The 20,795-nt window shown below is 50.5% G+C and overlaps 1 protein-coding gene across 1 annotated transcript; it reads left to right on the top strand.

Moving 5' to 3' along the window:
* Positions 1-9,180: 9,180 nt before the first annotated feature.
* On the top strand, positions 9,181-12,272 carry FAM43A (family with sequence similarity 43 member A). Its single transcript, XM_004578243.2, has one exon. The coding sequence runs from the start codon at positions 10,168-10,170 to the stop codon at positions 11,446-11,448; it is 1,281 nt and encodes a 426-aa protein (XP_004578300.2). The 5' UTR covers positions 9,181-10,167; the 3' UTR covers positions 11,449-12,272.
* Positions 12,273-20,795: the final 8,523 nt, after the last annotated feature.

Below are 20,795 nucleotides of genomic sequence, written 5' to 3'. Positions count from 1 at the left end.
CTCGCATAGTAGGAGAGCAAACGCAGGATGTGGATTCTGTGTATCAATGTGTTTTAAAACCTGTGACCCATTTAGCAGGAGGAAAGCATCCTGTATTGAGACAGGCTGTGAGAGCCTCAGTCTTGGCTTGGCGCCTAGTTCATCACATGACCATGGGGGAGTGAGGGGTGTGCTAGGTTATTTGAAGGATTCTTCTAATTCAGTCAGTCTGAGCTTAGGACAGTCCCACTACTGTGAACACCTGGCTCATGTTTAGTCATTCCACATTTATTATACACTGATTTGGCTGCAGGCACTGCGCTAGGATTGAGGAACACAAACAATGAATAAAACATACAATCTAATGGGGGAGGCAGAGAAGTGAAAATAACAACATCATTAACAAGACAAGTGCAGTGTTCCACAGGAGTTGCATAGGCGCAGGACATTTGCCTGGAGAAGGCGCTATTTGAAGGGGCTCTTAGAAGCCAGCAAGAGCTGGGAAGGGAAGTGGCAGTGGGAGGTCATTCCAGTTAGCTAGAATCATCGAAACTGTGACAGAAAGAGGAAAAGCCGGTTTATGAGCATGGGAGAGAAGTCTAGGCTGTTTGCTATTGTTAGGCATACATTGTGAGGCCAGAAGAGGGGAAGTATGAATGTTGAGAGGTAGGTAGGTGCCAGAGCTGAGTATTCTTGTGTGCTGTGTGGACTGAGGAGCTGGGCTTGTACCCTGTGGTTGGTGGGAAGCCATTGTGGGTAAAAACCGGAAGAGGTACGACGTCAGCTTTGCGGTCTGACATCAATGTGGAGGATGGCTTTCAGGAAACAGGTTCAGGAGAACAGAGATTTTGAGGCTGGAGGACGGGGTGGGTTTGGTGTACATGTGCTTTTGGCAGGTCAGGTGGGACCAGACCATACATTCAGGTTCCTCTAACCACCTCCCTTTTCATTAGGGAGGCACCAGGTCAGTTCTGCTTAGCTCTGCTTGGCCCTGTGGGAAGCCAAGCTGGGGAGGGTTGGGTTCTCATTGATGATAGTGGGAGGGGTGGGGTCAGGATAAGGGACAAGATGTGTGGATGGAGGTGTGTGGCTGTTGTCACAGATCACCCCAGACGTGGCTGAAATCAACATACATTTGTGGTTCTGAAGGTTAGAAGTTCAGGGCATGCCTTACTGGACTGATTGTGGTGTCGGGAGGGCTGCATCCCTTTCTGGAAGCTCTGGAGGAGGTTCAGGCCTTGTCTTTTCCACCTTCTACAGGATGCCTGCATCCTTCGACTTGTAGCTCCTTCCTCTGTCTTCAAAGCCAGCAAGGGTAGATTGAGCCCTCATCTGACTCTGACCCAACCCTCTGACTCTTTCTACAAAACTGAGATGAGGGGCCCGGCAGCGTGGCCTAGCAGCTAAAGTCCTCACCTTGAAAGCCCCGGGATCCCATATGGGCGCCAGTTCTAATCCTGGCAGCTCCACTTCCCATCCAGCTCCCTGCTTGTGGCCTGGGAAAGTAGTCGAGGATGGCCCAATGCATTGGGACACTGCATCTGCGTGGGAGACCCAGAAGAGGTTCCAGGTTCCCTGCTTCGGATTGGCGCAGCACCGGTCGTTGCGGCTCACTTGGGGAGTGAATCATCGGACGGAAGATCTTCCTCTCTGTCTCTCTTCCTCTCTGTATATCTGACTTTGTAATAAAATGAATAAATCTTAAAAAAAAAAAAAAACTGAGATGAGGGGCCAGCATTGTGGTGTAGTGGGTTAAACCACTTCCTGCAACACTTTGATCATTGTACTAATTCAAGTCCTGGTTGCTCTACTTCCAATCCAGCTCCTGGCTAATGTGCCTAGGAAAACAGTGAAAGATGCTGCCTTCCACTTGGGAGACCTGGATGGAGTTCCAGGCTTCTGGCTTTGGCCTAACCCAGCCCTGACTGTTGTGACCATGTGGGGACTGAACTAGCAGATGGAAGATACTTCAGTTTTACCCTCTCTCCATGTGTCACTCTGCCTTTCAGATACATAAAATCTTTATTTAAAAAAATGAGCTGAGAAACTGGCATTGTGACATAATGGGTAAAGCTGCCACGTGTGATGCCAGCATCCTCTATCAGTGCTGGCGTGTGTCATGGCTGTTACGTTTCTGCCCAGCTTCTTGCTAATGGCCTGGGAAAAGTGGCAGAAGGTGGCTCAAATGCATACACATATTTGGCTTAGTAGTTAAGCAATGGGTTAGCTTACCTACATGCCACATTGAAGTACCTGGGTTCAATTCCTCACTACAGCTCCTGATTGGAGCTTTCTGCTTACACAGTCCTTGAGAGGCAAGAGTGATGATTCAAGTAATTGGTTTCATGTGGGAGACCTGTGCGGCATCCTTAATTCCCAGCTTCAGGTGCTGGCTGTTGCAGGCATTTGGGGAGTGAAACTGGTAGAAGGAATCTTGTAATCTCGTCCTCTCCTCATTCCCGCTCCTCTCCCCTCTCCATCTCTGTCTTAAATAAACAAACACATGGCATTTAGTACACTCCCAATGTTGTACAGTCACCACCTCTGTCAAACATTGTCGTCACCTCCAGAAGAAACCTATAAATACTGAGCACTTGCTCAGCGTGTCCTCCTTCCAGCTGCTGGCAGCTATCAGCTTGAGTCCTGTCCCTGGGGTTTCATGCATATGGGCCACGCAACCCATGACTCTGTGCCTGGCTTCTCTGACTACCTTTCAGATCCTCTCGTCCATGTTGAAGGACCTCTGTGATGACCCTGCCTCTATCTGGCTAATCCTGGTTAATCTTTCTGTTTTAAGGGCAACTGGTGAGTGTTAATTCCACCTGCAGTTTCAGTTCCCCTGGGCTCTGGAATGGAACAGATTCACAGGTTTCAGGCATGGGGACCTTGGCATTTTTGGGGGGGGCGGGTAGAGTGTGTTATTCAGCTGGCACAGAAGGAGTCAGAATGCGTGTCTGTGTCAACTGAGGCACTGAAGGATCCCACTTGGCAGGCCAGCTCTCGGCAAGGAATACAGGCTGTGAGAGCAGCTAAGGGCTCTGGGAAGATGAGGCGTGCAGAAACAATGGACTTGATACTCATAGAGAAGGCTTCGGATAGGAGAAGGGACGATGCAAGTTCAGGAAGGGGTTGATAGTGGGAGAACTGAGAGAGGCCACGCCAGAGCTCAACAAACACCGAGTGTGTATTCAGTCTCAGAGGAGCCTGGATGGGCACATTCCCTGGTCTCAGCAACCCCAGAGATTTAGATTTAGGGGGGAATCAGGCATCAGTGCTGGGTTTTCTGATGCAGCCAGGATCCTCTGTGAACAATGCCAAAGTGGGGCCCAGAGGACTGGAGAAGGCTCAGAAGCAGGTGCAGTGGGGGTCAGGAATGACAAGAGCTCCTGGGATCATGCAGCAGGATTTTGAAGCTTGAGAACTCTTTGAATCTTTTGAGTTCATTTCCATCTCGAGGTCTTCACACTAGTGGTATCCTTGCCTAGGACAGTGCTGCTCATACATGGAACTTACAAATCTATCAGCCACATTCAGGAAGCAGGCAAAGTTAACTTTACCCTTGTATTTATTTATGTATTTGAGAGAGACAGAGACAAGAACACACCCTTCTGCTGGTTCACTGCCCAAATGCCTACAATGTACCTTGGCTGGGACTAAAGCCAGGAGACAAGAACTCAGTCCAGACATCCATGTGGGTGGCAGGAACTCCTGGGGTCTGCATTAGCAGGAAGTTGGAATCAGAAACCAAAATCGGAAATTCAAAGCAAGTATTCTTTTTGTAATATTTATTTTTTGTGACACAGCCTCCTAGGCTCAGGGATTTCTCCTTTCACCTACCCCTTTTCCCTTGCATTCCAGTGTTATATTATCACAGTAGTTTAGTCCTTCAGCAACAGTCACAAGTGCATCACTTTGCTATTCAAGTGTATCATGACATCGTAAGTATAGACAATGGAGAAAGTCTAGCATCCAGTTCCAAGCATTCTGATATAGGGCCCAGGCATCTTAACTGCCAGACCGAATGCTGGCCCCTAATTTTATTTATTTATTTTAAAATTTTATTTCTTTTCATTATTATCACTTTATGATACAGTTCCATAGATTGTGGGATTTCCCTTATCCCTTCCCCAATTCCCTCCCCCCTCACTGAGTTTCCCTATATCATTACAATAGTATAGTTCTTTATACACAGTCATACGTCCATCATTTCAGGCATGGACAATGACAGAGAGTCCAGCATCCTATTGTCAAGATATAGTAAACAGTTTCACTGGGAGTCCATCTTTGTCTGGAAGTAAAGACACATACTACATTGCATCCTCTTATCCAGATATGATAGTCTCCATTCCACAGTTACTATATATCCCTTAAGTGAAAAGCCACAATACAAAAATCAACAAAGGCAGAAAAATAGAAATTTACAATGCCATGAAGTTAAATAACATGCTGCTGGATATGACAGTCTCCTTTACACAGTTACTATACATCCCCTTAAATGAAAACCACACAACAAAATAAACAGCAGGAAGAAAAAGAAACAACACCATGAAGTTATAACATGCCATTGAATGACTAATGTGTCACTGAAGAAATGTAAAAGAAAATCAAGAACCTTCTTGAAGAAAATGATGCTACTGTATGATCTATGGGTCAGTGAAGAATTTAATCAGAGGAAAGTGTTTTGAAATGATGAAACAAACAAAAAAATCAAAATCCATGAGGTATAGTCTCTGCTGATCTTTGTTGGTGAGATATGTCTTCTGTAGGCAACAAATAGACTTTTTTTTTTTAAAGATTTATTCATTTTATTACAGCCAGATATACAGAGAGGAGGAGAGACAGAGAGGAAGATCTTCCGTCCGATGATTCACTCCCCAAGTGAGCCGCAACAGACTGATGCGCGCTGATCCGAAGCCGGGAACCTAGGAACCTCTTCCAGGTCTCCCACGCGGGTGCAGGGTCCCAATGCATTGGGCCGTCCTCGACTGCTTTCCCAGGCCACAAGCAGGGAGCTGGATGGGAAGTGGAGCTGCCGGGATTAGAACCGGCACCCATATGGGATCCCGGAACGTTCAAGGTGAGGACTTTAGCCACTAGGCCACGGCGCCGGGCCCGGTCCTGTCATTTTAACAATGGATTGTTCATTGATTTGGTCTTCTGTTGTTATTTTACTGGGATGTTCTTTGCATTTGCCTTTGGTGGGTACTATTCCTTTACTCTGTCAAGAGATCATCTTCAAGTATCATTTGTAAGGCAGGTTTGGAAGAGGCATATTCTTTTAATTTTTCTTTACTATGGAAGAGGAGGAGAGACAGAGAGAAGGAGCTTCTATCCACTGGTTCACTCCCTAAGTGGCTGCAATGGCTGGAACTGAGATGATCTGAAACCAGGAGCCAGCAGCTTCTTCTGGGTCTCCCATGTGGATTCAGGGTCCCAAGGCTTTGGGCCGTCCTCCACTGCTTTCCCAGGCAACAAACAAAGAGTTGGATCGGAAGCAAGGCCAAAGGGACACGAACCGGCGCTCATATGGGAATCCAGAACATGCAAGGCAAGGATTTTAGCTGCTAGGCTACAGCACTGGGTCTAGTTAACCTAAATTTATTGAGATATGTCAGTCTTTCTGTTTCACTGAGTCTTCAGAATCCAGAGTGTATTTCACACTTGGAGCACATCTCCCTTGGGTCTGCTGCATTTCAAGGGCTCAGTATTCACACGTGGCTAGGCTGTCTTCTTGGGGTGATGACACGGACTGCTGTACTGACTAGGTTGGGCTAAAGCCCTCCACTTTGCACGGCTGGCTCCATCTCATTCAGGTCTTTGTCCAGTAAGACCCATTTCTTGACCATGCTTTTCTAAACCACTATCTTCTACTCCCAACATTGCTTTCTTTTATTCAGAGACTTCTCACTGCCTGATCAGTTATTATTTGTCAACCATTTGCTGTCATCTTGACTCTCTCAGCAACTGTGTTACATCCACATCAGGCACTCAAGAAATATTTGTTGAAAGACTTAGATGATCCCAGATGCACCATTTCTCATCTCTGAAGTCAACGTCCATCCAGTAGGCTGTTGGAAGAGAAGGTAGAGAGGGAATTATACATGACCTAAGGTGGAATAAAGTCAGCCCACAAGCGTGTGCGAGAGAAAAAAGTGGACTCGGGGGCGTCAAGTTAGGGGCCAGGACTCCTTTCCGTCCAGAGGTGAATGGCAATAGATTGAATTCAACCAGGGGCTCCTCTGGTTTGATGAGAAACCGTCCCAGCAGGTGGCACTTCTGTTTGCTACCAGTAGATGGGGTAGTGTCATTAAAAAGCACAGTCATTTCCCAGCCCCACTTTGCAAATGTCCTGAGCAGGAACTGCCTTGGGTCCCAGAAGCCAGCTGTGAGCTCATCAACCACGTCCGTCCGTCCCCCCCCCCCCCCCCCGCCCGCCGTCAGGGCTGGGGAAGCACAGTTTCAGTTGCTCCGAGTGTTCTCCCACACTTTCTCCCAAGGTGAGGGGGTTGCCCAGAAGCTGGTTGTTCTAGGCAACCATGGAAGACAGCTGGGGTGGGAGCACAGGCACAGAGCATGACTCACATACCAGGGTGTCCATTTGCCCAACACCTTGCTGTTGTGAAAACAACCTCACCAAGAAGGCAGCTCTGTGGACATCTGTGTCTGACACTGACACTCTGGTGGCTGCTTCAAGAGCCAGGCTGGCAGATATACTCTTTCCTACCACCCAGGTCCCCTGCTTGCCCCACCACTTCATGAAGTGTGAGCCCTGAGCTCAGCCTTCACTCTGTTCTCACCACCACTCAAACCCTTCCTCCTCTCAAAGCCTCCCTGACCCTTGCACCTCTGTGAACCACTTAGAAACCGTGAACTTCTTGGACTTTGAGATTATGCATCAGTAAAGGCCACTCAGTAAAGGTTAATTTGGCACATTTTCACCAGAAGCTTTAGCCTTTGGAGCACAGCGTAGTGCCTTGGCACTGAAAGCTATTTCAGAAATGTGGACAGAATTCACATTGGTGGCCATGGCTTAATATCATCTTAACCAAGTGCCATACCAAGTCTGATACACTTCCATTGAGTGAATATTTTGTAGCAGGAGAGGTAAGCATTCCAGCTTTTACCAAGGACTGCCCTGGGGTTCCAGTCTGCTGTGAAAAGGCTGCTCCTTCCCTTGGGGACCAGGGGGACCCTGCTGTAGCTTGGATGTGATTTGAATGCCACTCAAAGGTTCATGTGCTGGAAGCTGGGTCCCAAGTATATTGGTGTTGAGATGGTGAAACCTTTAAGGGGTGGGACCGAATGCATGCGGTAATTAGGTAAGGGGGCTCCACCCTCACAAGGGATGGGGGTAGTTCCTTCCCACAAGAATGGGTTGTTACAGAAGCTGAGTTTGACCCCTGGATCCCTCTGGCCTATTGTCTTTCTGTGTCATCTCTCCTGCACAGGCCCACCACTGTGATGGGACCCACCACCAAGAACCTGCACCAGACCCTGGCTAGATGGGGCACCCGATCTTGGATGTTCAGGCTCCCTCAAATCCAAGCTAAACTCAAACTGCCTTTTCATATATCACCCAACCTCAGCTAATTTGTTATAGAAACAAATGGATCTATACAGGTCCTCAAAAAACGGTTAGGAAGCTGTTACAATCATTTGGCTCCATTATAATCAGTGCGTAGACGTGCATTTTCATGCGTCTGTTATTTTGCTATCCTTTCTTGTTTTCCCCTAAAATGTCACCACCTCAACGAAGACATGTCTGGTCTTTAGCAAACCTCTTCTCTTTCCATCTTTGCATGGTACTTTGGATCTTTGAGCACTTAGCTCATCATTCTTTTCACCCACACGTCTCATTTGTTAGGCCAGCATATATAGGGTACTGATTTATACCCCACATTGGGGAACCTGGTGCACTTTCACAGAGCCAACAATCCAGTGGAAGCCTGGGGTTGGTGGAGTTGCCATCCTCTGGGCTGGGAGCTTCCTAGTCCAGGGCCTGGTACTCAGAGGTACTCAGAAAAGGTACTCACCTATGACTGTAGGAAAATGAGTCTAGAGTTCAGAGGAAGGTTAAAAGGGCTAGGGGATTTCCACGAGTAGCAGTCATGGTTCTGAAATGAGGATCTGTTTGGCACGGGGTCTCAGGCATATTCTAAACCACTTTCAGTGGACCAGCCCACTCCAGGACCAGCCTGGCAGTGTGATGCAAGATTGTCCCACCATATAGCACACATCCCAGCTGGAAGTCTTATTGCTGTGACCGGGCCGACGGGCTAGGCAAGCAGGTGTTTTCAAGAGCCCAGCGATGAGTGCTTGGCCAAGGGTCAAGCCAGATGATAAAAACATCATCCAATTGGCCCAGAAAATAAGTGAATGAATGAATAAATAAATAAATAAATAAATAAATAAATAGGCATGATTAATGCAACTGTGACTACCAGTGGAGATCATCAGGCATTATGTGACACCCAAATAAAACATGGCTGTTTGAAGTTTTATTGGGAATTCTCATTCAAAACGTTTCAATAGCATAATAAAACTGAATGACTAGCCTGCCAAAGTAAACTAAACTCCAAACCACACACAAGTATTACCAAGAAATTGTGCCTCAGAAAACCCCTCTCCTCTCTCCTCTGGGGCCTGTCAACAAGCAAGAGCTGGTATCTCGGGGACTTAGGAGCTGGACGCTTCGTTTTATTGTCTGTCATACCCGTACAGATCATTGCAAACATCTTGTCCTTCAAGGTCTCGTTTGTGCTCTTCCCTGTCAGTCACAGTCTCCAAGATAGTGGGAAGTAAGCCTTGGTGTTTTCTTTACCCATCTCCTTTCACAGAATTAAATTCTCAAAATAATACTCAACAGCACCCCGTTATTGTCAAGAGGGCTGTCTCACAAGGGGAAGGGGCAGTGTGCCACTATTTTCCCAACCTTTTCTACCGTACCATCTCATCCTCTGCTACCTCCCCCAGAAGTTTCGATCCAGCCTTGTATTTATTCCATGAGTTGCATTTCAGCCTGGGGGTGGAGTGCCAGAGTTCCAGTTTCTTTTGCGGTTGGGTAGCGCTGCGTCTTGGTGATTTCCACGCTTTAAAATAGAGGCTGGCCAATTTGGAATGTAATCGCGGGATTGGACAGGTCTCCCCCCCTCCCTGGGCCAATGGCTGCAACCGGGTCCCTTTAAGAGACCGGGGACCCGTCGGGCGTCGGAGCCCGAAACGGATCCTCTTCTCTAGTCCGCTCCTCCCCTGTCCCCGCGCGGCGAATGGTTCGCGCCGGCCTATATTTACCCCGAGATCTTCCTCCCGGACGGCAAGGATGTGAGGCGGGCAGCCGGCTACCGCTCGCGGCACCGGAGAGGGCCGGCTACAAAGGCGAGCCGCCCAACAAGGACAGCTGGGGAGAGAAGGAATGAGGTAGCAGCGGACCCCTGGAGCCGGCCATGCGCGTGTCCCGCCCTCGGAGGCCAGCTCTGCTTCGACTAAGCCAGCCCGGACCGTGATCGGCTGAAGCAAGGATGCGGTGAGCCCCAGCCGGACTGCTGCGCGGGGCTCCGCCGCCAGACTTGTGCTCCGGGCACGCCGCGGACCTAGGACCAGCCCCGCTGAGGGCACTGGTGTTCCGCACCCCGTGGGGGTGGGGAGCTCCGGCTCCTGGCACACTCGCGGGAGAGTTTCCGCAGCTTCTGGCCGCAGCCTCTGGGGTTGTGTGCTGGTCCGGAGGTGCGCGGAGAGGGTTGGAGGGTCTCTTTTCCCGTTTGCCAAGGAGTGCCCCACACGTCCCGGGCGTTTTGACTGGGAGCCCCCTCCGTTGATTTGCTCACGCGCATCTATCTAGCTTGTTTCTAAGACATTTTCGATTCCACTCGTTGCCGTTTCTCTTTTTGTTGTTTGCCTGAGACTCAGCCCTGGTCCTTGCCCAGGCCGGGTTAATTTGGTGCGCGTGTGGCCCCCCTCTTTAATTTTGCACGTTGGAAATAATTTTTAAAAAATAATCTCCCCGCTCCTCCCGCGGGGTTTCCAAGACCCCCTTCCTCCAATACAACTTGCGACTACTGGGGCACCCAGCAGACTTGTATTTTTTGGTCTTGCGGGGGTCGAGCCCGGCCGGGGCTGGTGGCTCAGCGCGGCTCGCTCCCGGCGCTCCACAGCCGCCGCCGCCCAGCTGCGCCGGGGCACCCTCCGGAGATGCTGCCGTGGAAAAAACACAAGTTCGAGCTGCTGGCCGAGCCGCCGCCGCGGCAGGCGTCCAAGCCCAAGGGTTACGCTGTGAGCCTGCACTACTCTGCGCTCAGCTCGCTCGCTCGGGCCTGCCCGGAAGGCGCGCTCAGCCGGGTGGGCAGTATGTTCCGCTCCAAGCGCAAGAAGCTGCACATCACCAGCGAGGACCCGACCTACACCGTGCTCTATCTGGGCAATGCCACCACCATCCAGGCACGCGGCGATGGCTGCACCGACTTAGCCGTGGGCAAGATCTGGAGCAAGAGTGAGGCGGGCCGTCAGGGCACCAAGATGAAGCTTACTGTGAGTGCGCAGGGCATCCGCATGGTGCACGCTGAGGAGCGCGCGCTGCGCCGCCCGGGCCACCTCTACCTGCTGCACCGCGTTACCTACTGCGTGGCGGACGCTCGGCTTCCCAAGGTCTTCGCCTGGGTGTACCGGCACGAGCTGAAGCACAAGGCGGTCATGCTGCGCTGCCACGCCGTGCTGGTGTCCAAGCCCGAGAAGGCGCAGGCCATGGCCCTGCTGCTCTACCAGACGTCGGCCAACGCTCTGGCAGAATTTAAACGCCTCAAACGGCGGGACGACGCGCGCCACCAGCAGCAGGAGCTGGTGGGCGCGCACACCATTCCGCTTGTGCCGCTGCGTAAGCTGCTTCTACACGGACCCTGCTGCTACAAGCCGCCGGTGGAGCGCAGCCGCAGCGCGCCCAAGCTCGGCTCCATCACCGAGGACTTGCTCGGCGAGCAGCAGGAGCAGGAGCTGCAGGAGGAAGAGGAGGAGGAGCTCGAGGCCTGCCTGGAAGAGGAGGAGGAGGAGGAGGAAAAGGGGGACGTGGATCACCCTGCAGGGGAAGAGGAGGCCGAGACGCATGGGGCGCTGGTGGTGGCCATGCACCTTGAGTGCGGAGACTTGGTGGACACTTTGGAGAACGATCGCGAGGAGGCGCCGGGGGGCGGTGGGGTCTCGCTAGGCCCTGGGGCCGAGCCGCCGCCCCTGCTGCTGGGAAGCACTTCCGACATCAAAACCGAGTTGTCCCAGCTCATTAGCGACCTGGGCGAGCTCAGCTTCGGCAACGACGTGCGCACGCTGCAAGCCGACTTGCGAGTGACGCGCCTGCTGTCGGGCGAGAGCACTGGCAGTGAGAGCTCCATTGAGGGTGGGGGCCCGGACGCCGCCTCGGTCACCGCCGCAGACCCGTCCGGTTCCACCGGCAGTGCCAGCCCGGAGCAGCCCCGCTCGGGCTGAGTGACAGCCGCGCCCGCGGGGGGTCTCCCGAGTCAGCCCCGAGTCCCACACCCAGGAAAGGGAAAGCCTGGGGGAGCCCGGGTGCCGAGTGAGCAGGTGCCCCGGCCGCCACCGCCCCCTCCTCCCCACTCCATCCCAGCTCTGCGCCACGCCCCACTCCTTGGCTTGGTTTGTGGCGGCTCAGGTTGCGCGAAGGGATACCAGGTGCCTTGTGATTGGGGAAAATCTTGCCGGGGAGAAGAGAGAAGGAGGGAGGCCCCGCTGGGGTCCCGTCCAGGGCGTCCGCGCGGCGCGAGGTGCCTGGCCTTGACTTCCTGTTTGCGGATGGCTGGGCCGGAGAAGGAGGGGTTAGCTTCCTCCGACCCCTTGCCTGGAGGTCCCGCACTCTCCTTCCCGAGTCTACAAATGAGCCTGTTCACCTCCATTCTTTTTGGTTGGGCTGTTTACCTCAGACCGAGAACCTTGAAAACCTGCCAAATTCCTCAAATAACTGTTGTATTTGGGGTTGCGGTGATGGTGGTGAAAGAAAGTTGCATTTTGTTTACAGTTAAAGACCTCTAATATCTTTAAAAAAAAGCTTTAGTTTAGAAACACATACACCTCCCTCCTGCTCAGAAGATCTCACTCCGTGCCGTCGTGTAAAATATTTGTTGCACTGTTGTGAAGTATTTTGACATGTTATTATTTTTGTTTTGTTTTGTACATAGTTGTGTTCCCAGAGCTGATGTCTATACCTTTTGCTGTGCAAAAGACACACAAATGTAAAAAACGGTTGTGCAATTGTACATACAGAAATGTGTATAAAACATTTTGTTATTTTTCAAGAGTTAGCGCTGTTCTGCTTTTGTTTGCCCACCAGCAGGGAGAGAACAGAGAGGAAAATAGCGCAGGTAAGCTGACAGACGCTAGGGCCGCTGCAGGTGCGTGGTCTGGAGGTGGGAGGGGCTGTGTGTGGTCCTGGGCAGGTAGGGTCGGGTGGTGGGGCTGAGAGAGCAGCTGGGAAGGGACTCTGCCTCGTGGGGCTTTCCTGGGCCAATGTGTGCTCCAGGACGCTTGATAGCTTATGAAGGTGTGCTAAGTGTGGATTTTGTTTGGTTTTGGTCTTTCTGAGTTCACTTTTGGGGAGGCCAGTGTGCGTTCTGTTTTCCCGTCTTGGAGGCTGTTTCTGGAGCCTGTGGAGTCCGCTGAGATTTTACCATCTACCACCTCCTGTGGGTTACTCAGATGGAGTCTGAAAATGTCACTGCTGCCTTTGCAAAAGGAGCTTTATGGGGGGGGGGGAGGGAAGGAGTCCTCCACAGGGCTGTGTGGCTCCCCAGCCCCCAGGAGAGCATAAAGATGGTGCAGCTGCAGTGGGAGCAGGTGCAGCTGGTGAGGGGCCTAGCTGGTTTCCTGTTCCCCTTCTCTCCACCGGCACTGCCCGCCATGACGCCCTGGGGCTGGCGGTGTGGAGGCCAGGGCAGAGGGGAGCTCTTCGAGCTTGGGTTTGGGTGTGTGTATTTTGGAGTTTTCATGTTCTCTTTGTGTTTGTTTCTGTTGTAAACTCCAAGCAGATGTCTCCAGTTAGGCTACACCCGATCAGCTGGAAATTGCAAGAAGAGGCATCCCAAACTGTGCCTTCTGCAAATTATTTTTTCTCTTTTGTCCGCTTCACCCCAACCCCACTCCGCCACCAGGCCTCTTTTCTTGTTTTGCAGAAAGGGGGGTCCCTCCTGGCCTTCACTGGGGTTCTGGGACCACTTTGTTTTCTTCATAAATAACCTGCTGAACAGCCAGACCCTGAGATCATGGGGAGTGTGGAATTCACTGGGTCCAGAGGGGGTGGGGAGAGGTTTTCTTCCTAAATAATGGGAGTGGTTGAAGATTGGCTTGGAGAGGATAGGAGATGGTTTTTAAATATTCACTCTCTTCCCAGGAACTTAGGACAATGTGCAAGCCTTAGAACCTGTTCTGTTTTGGCTTGCTTAAGAGGCCCTGTCCCTCTCTGATTCCTTCAGGTCCACATCATATAATGAGATTTAAAAGCTCCCAGGGGGAGGTGGAGAGAGGTCAGCCTCCGAATCCTGGCCCATCCCATGACCTCTGTGGTCTGCCTTTCCTGCTCACTGACCCCTCACTGACCCACTGTGGGGTCAGCCCTGTCATGTGTGACTAGAGCTCCATTTTCACTGATTGATACACATCGCCAAGGCCCTCTGTCCTTCATGACCGCTGAGGACATAAAACAGAAGGACATAAAACATGGCTGCACGACTTCGGGGCCTTGTGTCTTTATTCATCTTTTGTTTTTTTAAAGATTTATTTTATTTTTATTGGAAAGGCAGATTTACAGAGAAAGACAGAAAAATCTCCCATCTACTGGTTCACTACCTGATAGCCACAGTGGCTGAAGCTGAGCTGATCCAAAGCCAGGAGCCAGGAGCTTCCTCCGAGTCTCCCACATGGGTACAGGGTCCCATGGCTTTGGGCCATCCTCGACTGTTTTCCTAGGCCACAAATAGAGAGCTGGATGGGATGTGGAGCAGCCAGGACATGAACCAGCACCTATATGGAATCCTAGTGCTTGGAAGGATTAGCCAATAGAACCATTGTGCCGGGCCCTGTGTCCCTGTGTCGTCATTCTTACCCAATGTACATGTCTAATGAGGATGCCAGGATTGGCCTTTGCCTGTGGCTAAAGGGGGATGGTATGGCGGTCAGTTGAAAAGTTGAGACAAATGACTCTTAACCCAAACCACCAATAAGTCTATAGCATTTGTCTCTTTAAAGTCTGAGCTTTGTTCTTCCACAGTTTATTAATAGCAGGAGAGGCTTGGGAGTTGAGGAGTAGGAGAAAGAAAATACCCTACAGAAGAACCGGCTCCCTTCCCTCTGGTAAGGCCCTCCCACCCCACTCCTCCTCCTGGCACCTGAGGCTCTGACTGATGTAATTCTAGAAGAGATGCAAAGGTGATAATGTGATTCACCTCTTCTTACATCCCAGTCTTCCAGGGGGGTGATATCACTGGGATAAGAAGAGATGCTCTGAATGAAAACAAAATCCCACCAAATGCATTTGCTCCTGGTTCCCAGAGGCCCCACAGTGGAGTGAGAAAAGCACAGCTAAGCCATTAGATGGTCCCCCACATTCGCTCATCCACACAACTTTGCCTTCTGCAGGCTCGTGTTACTCCTTTCTGTCACCTGATGGCACTTGTAATGCAGCAAGACACTTGCCACATTCCCTCCTCCCTGAGCAGTCCTCTGTGGCTGGCACTACGTCATTCACTGCACAGGAGGCATCTGTTGGCCCCTCTGTATGCACATCCTGTGTTCCAGGCTGCGATTGGCTGTGTGTGTTATGGGGGTGGGGGGGGGAGGAATAGAGTGGTGTGAAATAATCAGTGGAGTTACAGAGCCTTCAAGTTGGTGCAAAACAAACAAATAAGCAAAAACCCCTACACACATGCACACACACACACACACACACACACACACACACACGCCTCCCCCTAAAGAAAACAGCTTCCTCACAGCCCTGGAGTCCTCACAGCCATGGCTTTTCAACAGCATTGGAAAAGGCTCTTTTATCCTAAGTAAGCACAGTTCTTGCTGCAGGCAATACACCTGCTTCTGAGCATTCTGCTGGGGAGAAGAGAGTCCACCCTGGTCCCGCACTGGAGATCCGGTCATCTTATGGCAGTCCCCAAGGATCACAGAAACACACTAATTTTATGAAGTGATTTGCCCTCTTCCCTAACAGGCTCTGACCACAGAACAAGCAGGACCCTTTCCTCTGTACAACCTGGCATCTGCTGGCAAGCGATGTGTGACAGAGCAAGGAATGTGTGTACACTATTGGGACTGGAGCCCTGCCTGACATAAGGACACTGCTCAGGGATCTGACCTGTGGGGCTCAGGGCACTATGTCCACTCTGCACCAGGCTTTTTGCACAAGGCCACACATGGGCTCAGCTTTCTTATTAGCAGGGCTTTCTGTGTTCTTATGGACTCACCCCTGTTCTTTTTTTTTTTTTTTTAAAGATTTATTCATTTTTATTACAGCCAGATATACACAGAGGAGGAGAGACAGAGAGGAAGATCTTCCGTCCGATGATTCACTCCCCAAGTGAGCTGCAACGGGCCGGTGCGCCCCGATCCGAAGCCGGGAACCAGGAACCTCTTCTGGGTCTCCCACGCGGGTGCAGGGTCCCAATGCATTGGGCCATCCTCAACTGCTTTCCCAGGCCACAAGCAGGGAGCTGGATGGGAAGGGAAACGGAGCTGCCGGGATTAGAACCGGCGCCCATATGGGATCCCAGGGCGTTCAAGGTGAGGACTTTAACTGCTAGGCCACGCCGCTGGGCCCGTCACCCCTGTTCTTAATCCCCCACCTCCCAGTGTTCCTGGATGGAGCTCCCACTGCAGACTGGGAAGTGACCCATTTTGATTAATCACCATTTTTGGTTTGGACGTTTAGTTGGCACTCCTTTTTCTCTCTGTCTCTGTCTCTCTCTGTGTGTTTCCTGGCACTGCCAGGGTCCCTATTTATAACCCTCATGGTGAATGGCTCTTTTGACAGCCTCCTTTGCTGCACCTCTTCACCCCTCACCTACCTTGCTCCTTCCCTTTAATAAGCAATTCCACTCTCCTTTTATTGACCCACTCTCACCTCTCCCTGACTTCCTGTCTTTTTATTTTCACGGATGTAGCTTGGACCTGAAACTGTTTAAAAGCAAAGAAAGCCAACATTTTAAGAGAAAGATAGAGGTAGGTGCTACGGCTTAGCAAATTGCCACTGCCTGTCATGTGGGCACCCCATATGGGTACCTGTTCAAGGTCTACCCGCTCTACTCTTCCGATCCAGTTTCCTGCCAATGTGCCTGGAAAGCAGTGGAAAATGGCTTATGTGCTTGGGTCCTTGCACCTACATAGGAGCCCTGCAAAGAAGCTCCTGGCTCCTAGCTTTGGCCTGGGCCAGCCCCAGCCTTTGCAGGCATTTGGAGAGTAAGCCAGCAGATTGATGATTTCGTTGTCTCGCTTTTCTTTATCTCTCTCTCTCAACTCTGTCTTTCAAATGAATAAATCTTAAAAAAAAAAAAAAGACATCAAGCACACTGGCATCAGTCGGTCCTGTCCCATCATGCAACTCTAAGCCATGTTGTGGCCCTGTCTCCTACCTAGAGATGAGCAAACTGAGGCCTTTGTTGTTAATGTCCTGCCAAGTGAACAGGAAGGACAGAGATCCAGGAATGCACACTTTTTAAACCAATGCCCTTCTCATAGGCCAACTGGCTTTTATGGCTTATGAACTGGTTTTTAAGTTTGAGTTGGCAGAAGCTGATGGTTGAAATTTTGTTTGTTTGCCTTCCCTTTCGTACACACAGATTTCATACATGGTAAATTTTTGAAGATAAATATTTTGTGATCCTCTTCATCACCCTCACCCCCTCCAAAATGTGACTGCACAATGTGGAGGGTCAATTGGGAAGGGGTCTGCCTCCCTGGGGAGAATGCTACTGGAGGGTGGGTGGGAGTCTCCTGAGGAACATGGTCTCCCGTAGCTGCCACCCTTGAGATGTGATCTGGTGAGGACTGGGCCCTAGAAGAACAGGTCTAGTTTGAGGGCAGGAGAGTTCCTGCATTGTGCAATATTACTCATCCTTATTCCTCCCGATTGGCTGAATTCTTCAAGGGTAGCCGTATGTCTTCTACATCTCTGAGTCACCACATTTTCCTGAGCACATTTAGGTGTTCAGGAGATGTTACAGAAGGAGTAAAGGAGCAACTCCATTTTATGCCAGGAGAACAAGTGTGATGAAGCTCCAGGCCGCCATACCAGTGGAAGAGCCAGGGTTAGAAGGCTGTGCTCGGCTTTGGTGAGGAGGGAAGCTGGGGACTCATTCAGCTCCCCAGCTCTCAATGAGCTAGATTTGGTTTCCAAGATTTTGCTTGGAACTTGCCTGACTTTGTTTTGTGGTTCTGGTTTGGAGAAGGACGGTGGATTTGGAACTGGCTTTGGATAGAGTTGGAATCCTACTGGTTATTGCCTGAACTCTCAGATTTGTACCAAATGAAGACTCAAGCAATGTTGTATGTCCGGAGACCTGTAAAGTGGAGTTATGGACTCAGACTATGGGGTGCCCAGGCTGTCACTGAATGAACCAGACAAGTCACTTCCCCTCTCTGGCCTCCGGGTCCTGAGTGATAAAATGGGTGGGCTGGGTTAGACAACAGCAAGACTTTCTAAGAAGCCAAAGTTAAGGCCATGTGTGATTCTGCCCCCTCTGTCCCTTAGTGGGACATGACAGAAGAAACCCATGGACATGGCTATAAATTGTCTAGAGCTTCAGGGACACAGCTCACCTGTGGCCTCTGCTATGCCTGAATCCTCACCAAGGTCTGATGTGGAGGTGACATTTCCTTCGCCAGTCTAGAGCGGGGTTCCCTATCAGATGTCCCTTTCTTTACCTCAAAACTTGGAGGCCATGATAACTCCTATTACAGGGACAATCACTGAATTCAGGGCCATGTGAGGGTCCAGAGATTGTGACTTGTCTGCGATCACTTGGAACTCAAGTTTGCTGACTGTAAGTCTGTATTCTTTTCCCTTCAGTATTCTTCAGCCTGGGAATTCATTGCTTCATTACTTTGTAAGGAAGCTCGACCACTATTTGCAACAAGTCTGAGAGTAAGAGGGAGCTGGTGACTGAGAAATGCATCTGCGTGGGCATCGCTCCAGGATACCCACCACCACCACCACCACCATCACCCCTTGAACCTGGATCCTTCTCAAAGACAGTTGGTTCTTAGCTGCCCCCTCTGTTCCCTGGTTAGCAGTCATGGCTCCAGAGGTCACCATTCAACCAACAGTTTCTACCTTCCTTATTCTGAGAGCCAGACAGAATTGTAATGATCCTGCCTTCTGCTTCCTTTGTTTTACAGGTGGCGCAACTGGGCTCTCAGACGCGGGAAAGGACTTCCATGTGGATCCCAGGATCCACACTTAGAATCCAAATGTTAATTCCGCCCCCCCCCCCCCACCCAATCTCTTCAAGGGGTCACACTGCCCTCCGTGGGAAACCCCCAGCAGGGGCTGGCATCATGGCAGAGTGGATTGGGCTGCAGCTGGGGCTAAGCTAAGGTTTGCACAGCCACTGGCATCCCATAACAGTGTCAGTTCAAGTCCTCACTGCTTTGCTTCCTATCCAGCTCCCTGCTAATACTACTGGGAAAGCAGCAGAAAATGGCTCAAGAACTTCCCACCAACACAGGAGACCTGGATGGAGTTCCAGGCTCCTGGTTTTGACCTGGCCCAGCCTGAGACATTTTTATGGTTTTCTGGGGGAGTGAACTCAGCAAATGGGTTTTTTTTTCCTCTCTGTGTCGCTGTTCTTTTCAAATAAAATAAAATAACGTAAACATTTAAAAATGCACTGTGTGCCGGCCAGCTGAGCCAGTAACGTGGACACGGCAAAGGTCTGGGGATGAAGCACCAACAGGAGACCAGTGATGGTGGAAGTCTCTCTCAACCCTCTCCCCGAAGCCTCTTTATTATTGCTTATATATTCTTTCCCCCAAGCCCTTAAACAGAACAATAGGATGCCAGTGAGTCTGATTAGACCAGGTGCTTTTAGCCACAAGCCCTTTTCCTGAGTGCTCAGCTTAACAAGTGCTAACCAACTCCTTAGCCCACAACAGCAGTGAATTCCCCTGCCTTAGGAATATGGGTCAGTTTATAAGGGTTCTTCCAAAAATTTGTGGAAAGCAGAACTAAAAGATATATTTGTCTTGGTGTGAAAAAATTAAATCAAGTTTATAAGGGGTCTTCAAAAATTTGTGAAAGATGTACATTGTGCAAAAAAAGAAGCATGATTCTCTAATGGAAGAAGATAGCGTTCATTGCATGGACTTTGTGCAGGACTCTGTGGCTGTGTGAAGCTCAGGGCTCTCTGGACCACAGGTCAAGTCCCCCATTGTTTGCCTCCAGTTACTGTTCCTTAGCCTGTAGCATACATCCCAGACTCTTCCTCCCTGACCTTTCCAGGGAATTGACATTTTAATAGAGGACTAATGAATATTAAAAGCCTTTTGCAATGGAAAAGGCCAAGTAAGAAGGACATCTCTGGCCCTGTGACGTGGGAGGAGGCAGTAAGGAATGTTCCGTGTAGGAAGTATATTAGTCACTGACGTTTTCTAAGCACCTTTGGGCACTTTCCTACAGGAGCTGGCAGCTGAACTACACCGAGAGAGTGATGTCCCTGGACCACAGGAGTTCCAAGAGGGAGGGACAGGTGGGGCTGGGGGTTCTGCACCTGTATGCTGTCACTTCTGTATCCTAGTTCAAGGCTTGCCAGTGACTCCCATGCACCATCCACAAGTCTCCAAATCCAGCAGGAATTCCCTTCCGACCTGTTGTCTGTTCTCTAGGCCTTCCCCCTGCAGTGAAACCTGGCCTAGCTGTCGTTTGCCAACTTACCCTGGTGCTCCTGAAACCCAAGCCACGGGCACATACCCACTGCACCTCCTTAGAAGAGCCACTTTGTTGAGGTCTGAATGAGAGGTACAGGTACAGCAAGGTGTCTGGGTCCTGGCATTGGAGCGAAGGAAACTTTTAGAATTTTTAATCATCCAGGTCCCCTCTACACCCGCCCAACAGGTTTTATGTTGTTGAGATTGTAAAAGGTTCATGTGGTGTGTTATAAACCTGCCACTCCATTCCTCTGGCCCAGATCCTAGCAGAAGTTGCTACTGCGAACTGGAGTAGTGAGCAGCACACACACATTGTTGGGAATGATGCACCTCATAGTGAAATGAGAAATGGCCTTGATACTTGGTTCTAGCCCAGGTTTTCCCCACATCCTAGCTCTGGCCTTGGGTGAGTTTCCTTTCTGGGGCAGGGCAGTTCCTTCTATGAAATGGAGGTGCTGGTACCACACTGGACTCCTAGGTTGTTTTGAGTATCAAGTTCTACATATTGAGGCGGGAGAGTGACTGCTTTGTAAAGTACAGGACAGGAAAGGAGTGGTTGTTACTGGAATATTCAGATTGAAATAACAGGATCAGGGGCTGAGTGAGCCTGCATGGGGGCTCCCCCATGAAGCAGGCACATTTTCCGTGAAACAAATCCCAGGGTCCAAGGAGGGAAAATATGCAAAAACAAGGAAGTGATCTATTAAGATCAGGAAACAGCCAGCGGGTATTCAAATGGCATGCTTTATGTGGAAAGATTACAGGCTAACTTCCTGTCCAGGATCCTGGATAGACACATGCTTCCCTCGGCCACCTGTAGCCCAATCCCTCCCAGCAACTGTGACAAAAGAGCATGGTGGCTGCCCTGTGTTCCTGGCTGTGTTTCATTTCTTCCG

The sequence above is a fragment of the Ochotona princeps genome, chromosome 3, assembly GCF_030435755.1.
Source record: "Ochotona princeps isolate mOchPri1 chromosome 3, mOchPri1.hap1, whole genome shotgun sequence".
Taxonomy (NCBI): Eukaryota; Metazoa; Chordata; class Mammalia; order Lagomorpha; family Ochotonidae; genus Ochotona; species Ochotona princeps.
This window is presented reverse-complemented; position numbering and strand designations above follow the sequence as displayed.

What these genes read in the sequence shown, in the direction of transcription:
- FAM43A (XM_004578243.2), top strand. Translation starts at nt 10,168, where the DNA reads ATGCTGCCGTGGAAAAAACACAAGTTCGAGCTGCTGGCCGAGCCGCCG.